The sequence below is a fragment of the Lissotriton helveticus genome, chromosome 6, assembly GCF_964261635.1.
Source record: "Lissotriton helveticus chromosome 6, aLisHel1.1, whole genome shotgun sequence".
Classification (NCBI taxonomy): domain Eukaryota; kingdom Metazoa; phylum Chordata; class Amphibia; order Caudata; family Salamandridae; genus Lissotriton; species Lissotriton helveticus.
Window position 1 is genome coordinate 1,257,991,600 of NC_136067.1, and position 14,745 is coordinate 1,258,006,344.

The window sequence follows — 14,745 nt, forward strand, 5'->3', positions numbered from 1 at the left end:
GGGTGACCATTTTAAAGTGAAAGAATTTAGAGGTAGGCAACCAACTCTGAACTGGAAATACAGCTTTCTGTCCAAGGGTTTTGTGATCAAATCCCAGTATTGTTCGCAAGTTGGGGCTATTTTGGACTCCAGATACTGAAATGTCAACATAGACTGCTTGGAAGTCAAAACAGATTGGTGTATCATGTCCCAGTACATTTTCTTCAACAACACCTTAGATGGAAAAGCTGTAGGGTCAGTGATAGACCATAAATGGTCTAAATGCAGTTTTTGTAATAAGTTCCTGATTTCATTGAGCCAAGTTATTTTGTGGAATCGGTCTGAACTGATAATGTCCATGAGTGCGGATGCATAGTGGCCCAGTTCAGGTGTTGTCTTTATGTGCCTCCAAAATATCAGTGGGCGCAACCGAGCCAAATCCTCAATCTTTTTCCTCCCTAAGTCATATAAAAGTGGGATCGATGGAGTGCTCTGCGGGACTCCAACCAATCGGCGTAAGAATTTATTCTCTGCAGTTGACAGCACACTCACATTGGCGAAACCCCACAGCTCTGCTCCATAAAGACATGCACCCAGCACTTTTATACTATAAATCTCCAGGACAGGATGAATAGGTTTTGTTAATGAAGATGTATGTTTCAGTGCTATGGCCCCAGAAAGCTGGTGGAACTTTAAGACCACCAAATCAATGTGAGATTTCCAATTCATATTGCCCTGTAAGGAAATACCAAGGTACGTAAAGGCATCCACCTCTTCTAACGCTGCCCCATTAAAGTTTATTGTGCCCTTGAATTGTTTTGCAGGATTCATGTTCATAAACTTGGTCTTTGTGGTGTTTAGTTCCAAGCCCCGAATCAGACAGAAATCCCCAAATGCATTAATTGTCTTTTGTAAGCCACTAGGGGTTCGCGAGACCAGAAGTGTGTCATCAGCAAACATTAATACTGGGACCCGCACCCCATCAAGTATTGGGGCATCAGTTGGTGATTTCTTTAAATAGTCCACTACGCTGTTGATGTAAAGGGAGAATAAGGTGGGAGCCAGGACACATCCCTGTCTCACCCCACGCTCTACGGGGAAAGAGTCAGTGACCTCGCCCTGGGTCCCCCACCTAATCCTGGCGTAGTTGTTTTCGTGCATACGGATTAGTAATGTCAATAATTCGGGGCTAATTCCAAGCTCACCAAGGACAGTCCATAGTTTTTGACGAGGCACTAAATCAAATGCTGACTTTAAGTCAACAAAAACGGCATACAATGGGCCATTTGCCAGGGTCACATTTTTCCAGTAAAGAGTTAAAAAATTGAATACCTGGTCGATAGAGCTAGTTAGGGGGCGGAAACCAGCTTGGTATGGGGAAAGAACATCCTTATCATCTATCCAGGCTTGTATTTTATTTTGTATCATTCTACCCATCAGTTTTTGTGCAGAGTCAATAAGGCTGATGGGTCTATAATTACTTGGTAAAGCCTTATCCCCTTTTTTAAAAACTGGAATGATCTCCGCTCCCTTCCACGAGGCAGGTATCAAGGCTCCTTGTGCGATGGAATTCGCAAGCCAAACAAAATATTGGCACCAGTTAGCCCGGTCACATAGAAATACATTGGCCGGTATTCCATCAATTCCTGGGGCCCTCCCTCTTGTCACCCCGTCCAGTGCTACATTTACACCCCCCAGTGTAAACACTTCATCTTTATAAAATACCATAGGGGGGAAGGGTGAAGCCCGAGGGGCAAACTACAAGCATATTGTGGCTTGAAAAAATCAATCCAGGATTCCTTTGCCACGTGGTTTTTTGGACATTCCGCTATTCCACCCCTATCCCATTTTATAATTGCCCAAAACTCTTTTTGCTGCTTGGCTGCGCAGGCCTTTTTTCGATCCAGCCATTGATTTTCATCCCACAGCCTTTTTGCCCTAGCTTGTGCTTTTCTATAATCATCCCTGGCCTTCAGCACGCCTTCTCTACTTTTGCTCCTCAGCACTAAGCTGAGTTCCTTGTGTGCTCTTCTACAGGATTGATCATACCATCCTTTCTTTGTTGGGGGATGTGCACCCTTTTTTTTGATTAATTTGTTTAAAAAAAAAAAACCTGTATTTTTGAAAAAAAACTTGGGGTGTGACTCTTCAATTAGTTTGTTAAAATTGGGCTCATTACAACGATCCTGCAAGCTACTAATCTCACTCGCCACAGCCGCCTTTAAATCTTGCATTTTCTCTGGCTTATCTAACAATATTGCCCATTTAACATGGCGTTGATTATTGGTGGAGATAATGTCCAGGGGCGTAACGCCCATTCCTAAACTTGGCACTATTGCTCCTTGGTTTAATTGGAAGAGCAAACACAATGGGTTGTGGTCACTCTCCAATCTACATGTAACCCTCATGTCTACTAGCTTGTGCCAGTCTCTGACATCTACAAGGATGGAATCTATCCGACTACTTGCCCTTGTATTGTCAAAGGTATGGGCCCCCCGTTGATCGGACGGCGTACGTCCATTTGCTGCCCTCAGGCCCCGGGCCAAACACATACTCTTTAACTGTACTGCCACCTCGGTCCATTTCTTTACCGCGGGCAAATCTAATTGAGGGACTCCCCATTTAGTATCCTCCTCTTGGGACATTTCACTATCCTCCTGGCCCAATGGTTCGAATGTGGTATTCATGTCTCCCCCCACCAAAATTGTAATATGCGGTGAGAGGTGTTCCAGATCATTGTCTAATGCAGCTACCACCTCTGAAGCTTTACCCCCTGCCACTCCCCTGGCGTATATATTGTAAAGGGCCATCTCGTGGCCATCAGCCCAGGTAATCACAACTGGCAATATATCACAGTTATTAACCGATCTTGCTCTAATAGTGCATTGCAATGATTGGCGTACCCATATAATTAACCCCCCTGAGGGCCGCCCTTTGGGATTCTTTTTTGCAGGGACAAAAAAATGTAGGAACCCCTGCCGATAGGCAGGGATAACTGCCCAGGTTTCCTGGAACATGATTACATCATGAAGCTCAATAAATTCGCACCATTCTGGGGACACTAATTTATTCGAAATTCCAGCCAGATTCCATGATAAAAGTTTAAGACCTTCCTTAACTGGACTAACCCTCACTTGAGATGGCAATACATTTTGGATGTAGGGAGGTTGGGCCAGATTAGGTGAGGAACTGCTTGCCCTGGAATTGTCAGTGTAACAGGGGGTAAGAGCCGAATGCCCTGTAATGCTAGGCTGAAGCCTATTCCGAGAAAATATGCTCCCGTTATGAGGATTGGTGACAACAAACAAACTATATTCAGTTACTTTCTTCTCAGCAATGTCAATCTCATCAGTTGGCGTACCGACTATTCTATCTTGGGCAGCACTCTCCGGCCCATTCAGTCAGTCACACTCATTGAGGTCAGATAGGGCGGAGTATCTATTTTCCAAAGACATACCCCAATTACCTTTTGTACCCAAGGACTTTCCCTTCCTTACCACAGTGTTCCATTTTGTTCTCAATACTGTGGGATTTAGAGTATTACCTTTCCTAGCATAGAAAAAGTCTAATGTTAGAGGAACTATCTCAGTGGATCTGCGCTGGGGAAGATATATGTTTGCCAAAATGTTTGGCAACACTTCTGGGTCTGAGAAGTGTAACACCACACAGTCCCCTGTACATTTTTTATTACCACCCCCGATCCATTCTACTCTTCTTGCCTTAACTACCTCTTGTGCCAACTGGTCCATACCCCCCGGAGAGAAGGCCATATTCCGTGATAGCCAATGCAATGATTTATTAATTAGGGAGGATGGATTCTCTACTTGCCCTGATTCCAAGTGAGGGACATTAGCCAGAATCAATACAAGAGGAGAAGCCTCTACAATTAGTTCTACTGGTCCCTTCTCTGTGTGGCAGTCTATAGGCCTGACCCTTTGCCCCAGGCCTTCATAGGCCCCATTGTTTGCACCCAGTCCCCCGGAGACCCCCCCTCCCGAATCATTGCTCAATGCAGAAATAAGGGGTGTATTATCCAAAGGTTCTGGCCTGGGGGCTGTCTGGGTTTTTTTGTCTTAACTCTGAGCGTCACTTGTTTGGGGATATTTGCCACTTCCTTCAATGTTTTTTGCAGGAGTCCCCCTAACCTATTCACCTCTTCAGTTAGATGATCAATTTTGGTTAGAAGAGGTTTAGTTATGATCTTGATTTTAGTGTCTAGGGCGTTTACTAATTTCTTAAATTGATCTTCGTCCAGTAATAACTTCCCCCCAGAAATACCCCTCTCATCTTCTCCTACCCTTTTGGGTGGAGAGGTATCTGGGCGTTTTTTACTTGAACGGAGCCCACCCCGTTTCGGGAGACTGTTTCCCCCCCCCCCCCCTTAGCAGCTCTTGGAGCTGGTACCGGTACTGGGGGCTCATCTTCTAGCAATACTATTTCTTCATCGGGTATGCTCTCAGCATCTGACTCAGCTAAAGCCACTATTAGCTGGGTTAATGAATTACTCTCGTGGTTGGTCTGCTGGAAAACCTCATTGCTAGTATCAAGATCAGGTATGTCGGAAGGCACATTTTCAATTGATGGCAATGGAGGGGAGAGGCTCAAGCCCAAGGAGGATCTCCTATCATTATTTATTTTCGCAACATCCTGGACTAGGTAATTATCAAGAGTATTAACAGCTTGGGGTATTTTTGATTTCGACATGTTAGGTGAATATAACACTATTTTCCCCCAGATGACACCGTACAATAAAACAGGTTGGTGCCGTGTTACTAATAAGGTTGCCCAGGGATGATTACCAATAATCGCAGCAGAGAAGGTAATCAAAGGTAAGAACTCACAAATAATGATTTGGGCAGCGTACCTGGCCCAGTCCAGTCTCAGCCAGTCCCGGACTGTCCCAGACTGTCCCGCCCTTGTCCCGGGCGCTCCCGCGCGCGACTCGCGGGGCGAGAGGTGCGCCTCCCTCTTATGGGGCGCTCTGAGTACAGCGTCACGTTGGTCGCTCCACACCCGCCGGGGCTGATGGGAAATGGAGTCCCTGCGGCGGTGTGGTCTTACGCGACTTCGTTGGCCGTTCCCCTCACGGCGGCAATGCAAACACAAGTGGCGGCGGTAGTACAGTGAAGAGCCGTTCCCCACACGGCAGCGTTTCTTTTGGCGTTCCTTCCATTTCTAAACCTAAAACTTCCAGAATTACAGAGATCCACAAAATTCTTAACACCCAGCGTTTCCACACAGGTGCAGAAATATGACCCCACTTGTGTGGCTGGGCATAGTGTTCTCAACAGGAATGAATCAAACCAAAGTCAATGGGAATCCCCTTGCGAGGACTGTTTGTGGATTTCTCCTGAAGTGTATGTCATCATAAAGATGCAAGGAAAATGCGCAATTTTATGCAAAGATTGAGGTTTGCAGGGCAATGTGGTTAAGAAACCTTTGTGGGGTCCATGCAAAGCACTCCATTGTGCACACCCCAGTGGTCTAGCTTTCAGAAATCTCGGAGTTAGGTAGGTTTACCTGGGTAGCCACCGTGCATGGGCCCAAATACCACACAGCCTCAATTGCCAAATCAGTAATTGTTTTGGGCAGGAAATGTTTGTTTCCACATTGCCTTTTTTAACCCTATCCTGTCTCGGCCACTAGGCCCCCTGGACATGGGCCCATGCCCCCTCCCACCCACCCGGGGCCCTTTAGTCTTTTTGCCTGTCCTGGGCAACCACATAGTGAGGTACCATTTTTATTTGGAGACTGTGGGGAACACTATGTGGTAGGACATTTGTGTCTCCCTGCAGATTCCTGAACTTTGCCTTCACATAAATGTCAGAGATTGTGTGTTTTTAGGCACCATTTGAGATTTGTAAAGCCTTCTGGTTTAAAAAAAAAAAATTCGAAAAAGAACATTTCAGAACCACACAAGTCGCACCACCCTGGACACCCCCCACATGTCTAGTTTTCAGAAATGTATGGGTAAAGTAGCTTTTCCTGGGTAGTGACTGAGCTAGGGACCTAAATCCTCAGCCACCCACATTGTAAAAAAAAACGTATTGGTTTTGCTGGGTAAAATATGATGTCTCCAGGTCGTGCTTTGGAATGTGTTGCACACTAGCACTAGGCAAACCACATGTGATGTACCATTTTTATCAGGAAACACCTGAGAACACATAATAGTAGAACATTTGTTATTACTAATTAGCTTTCTCTGCATGTATGCCTTCCAAATGTAAGCCAGTGGGGAAGAAAGAAGTCATTTTGCGAAATGCTCTCTAATTCATAATCTAGTATAGGTACCCATATATTCATAGCTCTATGAATACTCACTGCTTCTCAATGCAGTATCTTGTGTGCATTTCAGAAAAAACATAGGTTTCTTACATATCCATTTACAATCTTCATATTTTACCATAATAATTGCTCTATATTCAGTACACAATAAGTCCTTGTAATGTGCAGCTCAGTTACGTTCTCAAGCTACAAATCCTATATATCCTTACGATCAGAAAGGTCTAGCAGGCGTAACTGTATATTGTTTTTGTAAATCTGCGATTGTGCCAAGAAGTTACAGATGACAATGATAACATCACAAATTTCAGTTTTTCTTATACATTTTCATTTTTTTTAATTCACCTGTTAGTTTCTTAGGGAAACCTTGAGGAACCTACACAAATAACCTCTTGCTGAATCCAGAATCTTGCCTTTATTTCAGAAATGTATAGATTTGTGGCATCATCCATAGGTTTCACGCTCGTTTCCACTACAAACTGTAAGTGGATTAAAAGCACAAAAATTAGGAAAACTGGGATACCTCTTAAATAATGCCAAAAATGTGGCTTTCAAAATGTTTTCTTTTTTGATACAGCTCTGCATGTTTCTGGTGATTTTAGCACAGCAAACCTTTTATTGATGCAATTTCTAGGAAAAGAACCAGACTCTTTTGCAGAGCACTTTGTGCCAATTTTTCCCCAAAACCCCAATTTAGCTATATTTCAGCTATTTTCTTGGTCTCTTCTAGGGGAATCCACCACCTTGTGTATCTTTAGAACCTCTATGAAATTGGGAAATAAGGGCGCCAATTTAGTGTGGATACCTTATGAGGAAAATAGTTATGGAGGCCTAAGCGCAAAGTACCCCCAAATAGCCAATAAAGTGCTCAGCACTGGGGTGAAAAAACCTCAACGGTTAAGGGATTACAAGTTGAATGTCTTAGTAGAATCTAGGAACACTGCCGCAGTACTGTTCTGGGGATCAAGTGATGGAAAAAGTTGCTGAGCTTTGGGAAGTACGGCATCCAGGAATAGAACCCTAGTATGCTTAAATGAGCTTCAGAAGTAATGACAGTATTCTACGTGCTAACATCTTAGCCAATCTTTTTTTATCTATTTTGTTCATCGACTGTGGGTAGTTGTAGTCCTACTACTCCAGTGGTTTATCTGGTTTTAAAATTGCTACAATTAAGCGGTTTCAGAAGGAGAGCAGAGAATACCGCTATCTAGCCTCTTCATACATTGGCCGGAGATGGGGCGGTAGTATTTGTGAAAATTCCTTTTAGATGTGGGCAGGCAGGCCGTCTGCCCCCGGGTGCATTATCAGCTAAAATGCTTTTGATGATTTGCATAATTTTTCCAGTAGTAAAAGGTATGTCTGTGCATGTCATCCAACCAAGCCAGCTTTATGGTGTCAAAGAAAGATTGGATGTCCTCTTGGGTAGGAGTAGATTTAGATTGATTAGAGTAGTATAGTATTGTGTGAAATCTTGTATGATTTCATCAACTCTTGGTTGTTTTCCTAACGAATCTCTGTGACATTCTTGATAGCTAATGTTCAGCGGAGCAATTGTGCCAGTGTTTTCTCCCGTCTATCTCCTTCAGCTTATATCAAAGTCTTGGCTTCCTTACGTAGATATTGTACCTCCTGTTGAGCTGACTTGTTACATTCTTCAGGTTTGATATTGCTATCCCGTGGCACCTGCATATCTCCAGTTATAAAATATTTTTTCCAATGGCATGAAGGCCCTTCTCAAATAGGTACCAATTCTGTATTTAGTGTGAAGAACTCCTGGATGACAGTGTTGATTTATGACTTAAATACAGGGATGCGAAGCACAGTAGGCTGCTGCCTATGTGAGAAGGCCCTTAGTTTGGCGCAGACCTCGGACAGCCAGCTCGAGAAGCACCAGATCATGGCCTGGGAGTCGGCATGTCTGGTAACCAACCATTTGTCAATTCTGGACCATATAGTTGTAACACGTGTAGCCTCTATAGGGCCTGGTTACCAAGTTTGCCAGATATCTTTCATGCTATTTTCAGAAATAATCATATGAATTTGTTGGGCTGACAGTGGACGAGGATAGAGAGTTACACTGGATCTGTCCTGGAATGAGTCAAAGATCAAATTGAATTTCCATCCCAAATGAGTGCCTTGCGGATTAGATTGACTTATTTTCTCTAGACTTCTTGATAGATGGCGAGACTGTGGGTATTTGGCCCATACACATAGGCGCTTGTGACATTTCTTTCTAGCAAAGTGTAATGTAAGAGAATGTACCTGCCCTCCCGGTCCCAAATATTCTTCTGGGGCCATTGTGTGGTTTAATTTTTAACAATGATAGCAATGTCTCTAGCATAAGCTGGGTGGGGGGGCCTCATTTGCTGATTCAGTCCAAATAACACATATTCTTGAAATTGTATGCTCAGTAAGGCGGGTGTCTTTAGGAAGGCCAGTATTAACATTGTGTCGATTTAGATAAGCAAATATCTGGTGAACTTTGTGGTTCATTGATGCCTTGTATATTCCATGCTAGTATTTTAATGGTATGTATATTTATCTGCAGTTAATGGCATGTTGGATCAGCTTTGGGATACCAGTTGCCTAATGAGGCAGGTACTCTTGTGCTGTGCTCCAGGTCATGGCTACGTGCCATCCTGTGGAGCAGTCTTGCTCATAACAGCAATACCAGTATAGCTCTCTGTGCCTTCCATCCTCCACTCACTCTGATTTACCCAGCATAGTAGAGTCATCTGTTATCCCACCCACAACCTAATGAGAACCTCTAAAACTAGAAAGTTACACTAATGTCTTATCAAAGTCATTGCTGAGAGCAACAATAAGGGTGTTTAGATCCGCACAAACAAACAATATTAGGGTACTTTATACAATTCCAATTAAAGATATCCCATGGGCAGCCAATGTTCAGTGCCAGCTCCAATCTCAAGAGAGCGAATGCAGCAGAGGAATAAGAAAGGACTAAGTACCATTTTATAATGAAGTGATGATGGAAGAATATTAAGCTCTCTAACAGCACTTTTAAGTGAACTCATTTGAGCTGGGGAAACCACATCTGGATGCAGTAGCTTGTGACACAATCTGACTCAACAACTGCGGGAATGCTAGGGTTTATCATTTAACCATACTGTAGTAAAGGAATAGAATACTAAACAGTAGTGGGGTTATGTTATGTTACGTTATGTTATGTTACGTTGTTTTTATATAGCGTACGGCTACTCGAACTGGAGTGTCCCGACGCTTTGTCCACCAGGTAATCAGTACTTGGTCAATACAGGACAGTAATTAGTACATTACTGAGGCAGTTAGAGGACTGCTTGCTCTTTCATTTCAGCGATCTGGCAGGTTTCTGTTTGTTTGTGACAAATTTGGCAGCATGCTTTGAATCCATCGAGATGTGTTTTTTTCCTTCTTAAAGCTAATAAGGAGCTTTGCTGTGTACAACAGGGCGTATTGTTTTCTTGCGTTCATCAGGTTGCATTTGATGAATGAAACTCTTGTCTAATTGCATGCACTACAAGAGTGAAGTCAGAGTATATGGAAATGTTATTGCCTTCATTTACCCTTGTTGCCTGGCCAGCTGCATGATATTATCTCAGCCGTTGAAGTTCAGTAGGCAAGTGATGATTGGTTGAGCATAAGCACCCCTTAAAGGTCACAAACCTATGTGCACGCTCTACCGAAAACATGGAGATCAACTCCTTTCTTACAGACATGTTGCTTAACATTTCATGGGAAGATTCCATACCTGTGGACACTGAAATTCCCGGAATTAGCAGATTTTTGCAATGTTATCTAGCCTCCAAATCTTCATTCTTGGCTTTGATTATCTATAATGCCTTTTCCATAGTCAAAAGATTTTTGTTGCATATGTTAGCGTCATCCTCCATGTCTGACACACGATGTTTAGGTTTTCAATCCAGTCATCATGTTTGTCCTTGTGTTTGTTCATTCGGGCCACTGTGTCAGTTTTAGAGTTGATCATAATCAAACGTGTTAATTTTGGATAATAAGCTGTACAGAGACTACTCCATTGATTTCCCCCCCTCCCCCCCAGCATTTGGCTGGGATTAGGTGTCAATATTGAATGGAGGGAATGAGCAGGCCTGCCACTGAAGTTCACCTCATAGCTGTGTTTAATATGTACATTTCTAGTGTTCACACAACTGGGAGACAGTGTTGTGTCTAAGTGATGTGATCAATTGCTTGACAAGCAATCAGTGAGATGTCCAGGTAGAGTAGAGTACCCTTTATCAATTGCCATTCAAAACTTCTTATAAGCACCATTGTCACAAGTGAGGCACTCACCTGGATAATTATCTCCTCCTGCAATCTGGTCCAGGGCTGATTCAGGTTGGCAGCATGTTGGCAGCTAACAGGGCAGTATGGCATCCTGGCGGAGACCCATCACTCCCATGATCAGGATACGTACAACAAAGTAAGTCACTAGAAGTACACACCAGTCCCTACCGCTATTCAAGGGGCCCCATCCACACACCACAGCTGCAGAGTAATTTATGACTGGGGTGTGGTGGGGGAGGCACAAGCAGATCTACAGGAGTCTCACCCGCTGATCAGCAGAATTGGAGGCTGACGAGGATTCAATGCCTCCAGTACCTCCTGCAGCCAAAGCAATATTTCACTGGACTGATGCTCCCCGCCACCACACGCTTCGTGCTTGTTCACTCTTTAGGCTGCTTTCGGCTGTTACATTATTCAGGAGGCCCATAGGATGGAGAAATACAAGCTACAGCAAGCCCATCCACCAGGTCTCTAATCCTGCAGGTTGCTCGTCTTGATGGACACTCCGAGCGCCAGATTTATGATGGCTATCCCGCTCAACTTTCAGAGCATCAGCCAAGGGCAACACTCTTGCAGCCCAGCACTTTGGTTCCCCACTTCCATCTTTTATTAGAATTATTAGTCTACCCACATTTGATATACTGAAAAGCCTTCACATGGGCAGACTGTAGCAATCTGTTCACTGGCTCCGGTGAGTGCAAAACACAGCTGCGACTCCTCCTTTTTAAGTCTTTGTGCATGACATATAATGTCTCCTCAGTTTTTCTTCTGATTAGAACTTATTTAAAAATATACCTTGTAGAAAATGGAGCTCCACCTGTATTAATGTCCAGTGAATGCCTACTACAGCAGGAGTTATACTGGAAGGCAGGAACTTCTCAGTCATGCCAGACACACTGTTGAACGCCGTTCCAGAGACCTTACGGTATGGAAAATAGTACTTAAACTTAAGAAATGCTATGAAAATGTGGGTGCCCCCAAAGTAGTAAGATAACTGTTTGTTATTTTCCAGGGCAATGTGCACATATCCCTGGGCCTAGGTGTTCACTTGTGCTAGTCAAATTAAAATATCTGAATCCAGCCTTACATGGGGGCAATAGAGGGGGGTTCAGAGTTTGTCACCCAGAATTTGTGATTTATGAAGGAATTGAGTACTCTTCCTCACAGGAATCCTGAGAATAAGCAAAGCAGTTTATAATCCTACAAACAGGTTTAAAATCAGTAGTTCAGCACTTGGAGCTCACCTCACAAACTGCCCCCTAACCCCCAACCATCATTATGAATCAGTTTGAACAATCTAGGGCAATTAAGAGGTCATCTGTAAAAAAATGTAATTCTTAAATATAATAACATTTACTAATGCGTACCTGGCTCTGCATGTGTACATGGCAAGGTTGAAGCCAAGAATCCATTATCTGTGTAAACTGATGTAAATTGCATATCATATTTCCTTCCTTTAGCACTGCATGAATACTTTTGTTTCTTGTTTTGTGTCTTTTTCACAAAATCCTTTCGTCTAATAATTTGAATTTTGCATTTAACTAAAGTTGGATGCAGAAAAAGTTAAACTTGATGAGCTTGCTAGATATCTTGTTCATGATGTGCTTCTACCACTTCATGTTTTACAGGCATCAATGATGGTGCAGCAGCTGTTATTTTAATGCGGAAATCGGAAGCTAACAGTAGAGGGCTTGCCCCATTGGCTCGAATTGTGTCCTGGGCTCAAGCAGGCATAGATCCCTCTGTCATGGGAGTAGGGCCAATCCCAGCCATACGAAAAGCAGTAAGTGCTTTGCTTATTATCTTTCTGTTAGGTAGGCTCCATTCATCTGCGGCTTGACTTGTGTTCAGTACATTATTCAGATGTCCGTAAGTCTTTTCTTTTGTTCGTCTAAAGGTTGAAAAAGCAGGATGGACTCTGGAAGGTGTGGATTTGTACGAAATTAATGAAGCTTATGCAGCAGCATCTTTAGCAGTAATGAAAGAGCTAGGTTTGAATCCAGAAAAAGTAAGTATAATTTCACAATGTTCTGTAATGGGAAATGAGCATTTTCACCTTCTTTTATACAAAAGAAATAAATTGGCAGATGGGGAGTGAATTAATCTCTGACATAGCCACAAGGTGCCTCTCCCTTCAGTCCCATTGGCAAATAGCCTGCCTTCTGCTCAGATAAATCTGTTTTTATAGAATTGGTATCCTTGGTGGTTCATAGAATATTTCCAATTGAGAATCTCTTTCAGTCCTATGGTAATCTAGACATTTTACAGGACAGGCACCAGAATAATCAAAATTGGCAAAAAACAGATGATTGGATATGGCTTCTCTCTGCATCAGGACTGTGACTGTGAATCTGTGTCTAGGATACTACTGAAAAGAGGTATCAGGTAGGTATGTGAAAGTTAATGCAATTGTTGAGATAGGTGGAACAGATGTGCAAAGCTTTATATGCATGCGTGTGGAGTTTGAAGAGTGCCTGCTTGTGGATGAGGAGCCAGTAGAGGTATTTGAGGTGTGGGTTGATGTCTGGCAGCTGAATTCTTTATGACCTGGAGTCTTTTGGTCAGTTGTGCATTGATTCCTACGTAGAGTTTGTTGCCGTAGTCCAACTTGCTGGTGATGACAGCCTGGATGATGGTTCTGCATGTGTTGAAGGTAAGCCACTAGAAACTCTTCTTGAGTGTGTGGAAACAGGAGGCAGAGACTGTGTCCACTTGGTCTGTCATAGCAAGCTCGTTGACACCTATTATTCTGAGGGTCTTCAAATGTGTGGTTGGATTGGATGTTGGTCCAAATTCATCAGACCACCACGTGGAGTTCCATAACAAGGTATATTTGCTAAAGATGACTATGTCTGTCTTGTCTGCGTTGAGCTTAAGGCGGTTGGTTTTCATCCATCTGGAGACTTCGAACATGCAGTCGGAGAAGTTGGTTCAGATGTTCGATGTTTTATCATTGTGAAAGAGAATGAGCTAGGTGTTGTCTGTGTAGGGTAGAACCTTGATTTTGTGGGTGTGAATGATCCTGGCGATTGGGGCCATGTAGGCGTTTAATAACCTGAGACTGAGCAAGGTTCCTCCACAGAGGAGTTTTGCCGGTGAAAGGAGTCAGGCTGACTGACTGGGCGCAGCTGGTTAGGAAATAACCGATTCAGCTGCCCACTTGTCACTGCATGCTGGAATCGTGTAGTTGTTGAGACATGATGGGGTGGAAGACCATATAAAAGGCTGTAGATAGATTCAGAAGGCTGAGGGCAACTATGTCTCCTCTGTCCTTGTTCAGTCAGTTGTAGCCTGTAGCGGTGATGAGGGCGGTTTCAGTGCTGTGGTTGGATCTGAAGCTGGAATGGGTGGTATTGAGGATGCTGTTGTCAATGAGGTGCAGGGCTAGATATTTGTTCATGATCTTCTCCATGACTTTTCGCCGGAAAGGGTAAATGGGCTGGTAGTTGGCTATTGATTTAGGGCTCCCTGTGGATAGGGAGAACTGGGGGTGTTTTCAGGCATCTGGGAAGGTGGCTCATTTGATTGAGTCATTCAGGATTGGGGTGAACTGATGTCGTCCAGCCCTTTAAAGAATATGTGATAAGGGCAGGGGTGCAATGGTTACTCTGGAGTGTATGGTGCACATGGTTGCTGCGGTTTCGTGATGGTGGACAAGGTGGTCCGAGTGCTCCTCTGGGCATTGGTAGTACTGGGTAAGGCAGCTGCAAGGGTAGAAGTGTCCAGTTGGGGCTCGAAGATGTTGTAGATGCTGGAGATTGTGCTGCTGAAAAAGAGGGAGAGCTGGATCTAGAGTTATTAGGAGGGAATGATGCTGGTGGAGCTTGCTTCCAGAGAGGTGGATTCTTTCCTGATGGTGAAGATTTAGTTGGAGCAGGTGGTGCTACGTTCAATGAGCTAAGTTAGAATGAAGCATTTGGTGGCTCTTATTTGCTGATGGCATCGTCTGAGGGTTGATCTATCGTTCCTCTTGTCACTGTTGCCCTGGCTTTGCCTCCATCTCTGTTCTAGCTGCTTGCAGTGGTGCTTCATGAGTTTAAGCTCTTCTGTGTACCAGCTTGCTTGTGGTCTGAGGCTTTTCTAAACCATCTCAACAATGTCTTTATAGATAAGGTGAAAAGAAGTGGGACATCTCAACAGATTCTCCTCAAGACAAACTTCTCAGACAAGCTACCCTTTTAC

General features: G+C 43.7%; 1 protein-coding gene across 1 annotated transcript in view; it reads left to right on the top strand.

Annotated features, from left to right (window-relative positions):
- Nucleotides 1–14,745, top strand: part of ACAT2 (acetyl-CoA acetyltransferase 2) — a 249,170-nt gene that overhangs the window by 182,093 nt on the left and 52,332 nt on the right. Inside the window, exons 7-8 of the mRNA XM_078648977.1 lie at nt 12,192–12,346; nt 12,461–12,571. Coding sequence (XP_078505103.1) covers nt 12,192–12,346; nt 12,461–12,571 — 266 coding nt within the window. The remainder of the gene's footprint in view (nt 1–12,191; nt 12,347–12,460; nt 12,572–14,745) is intronic.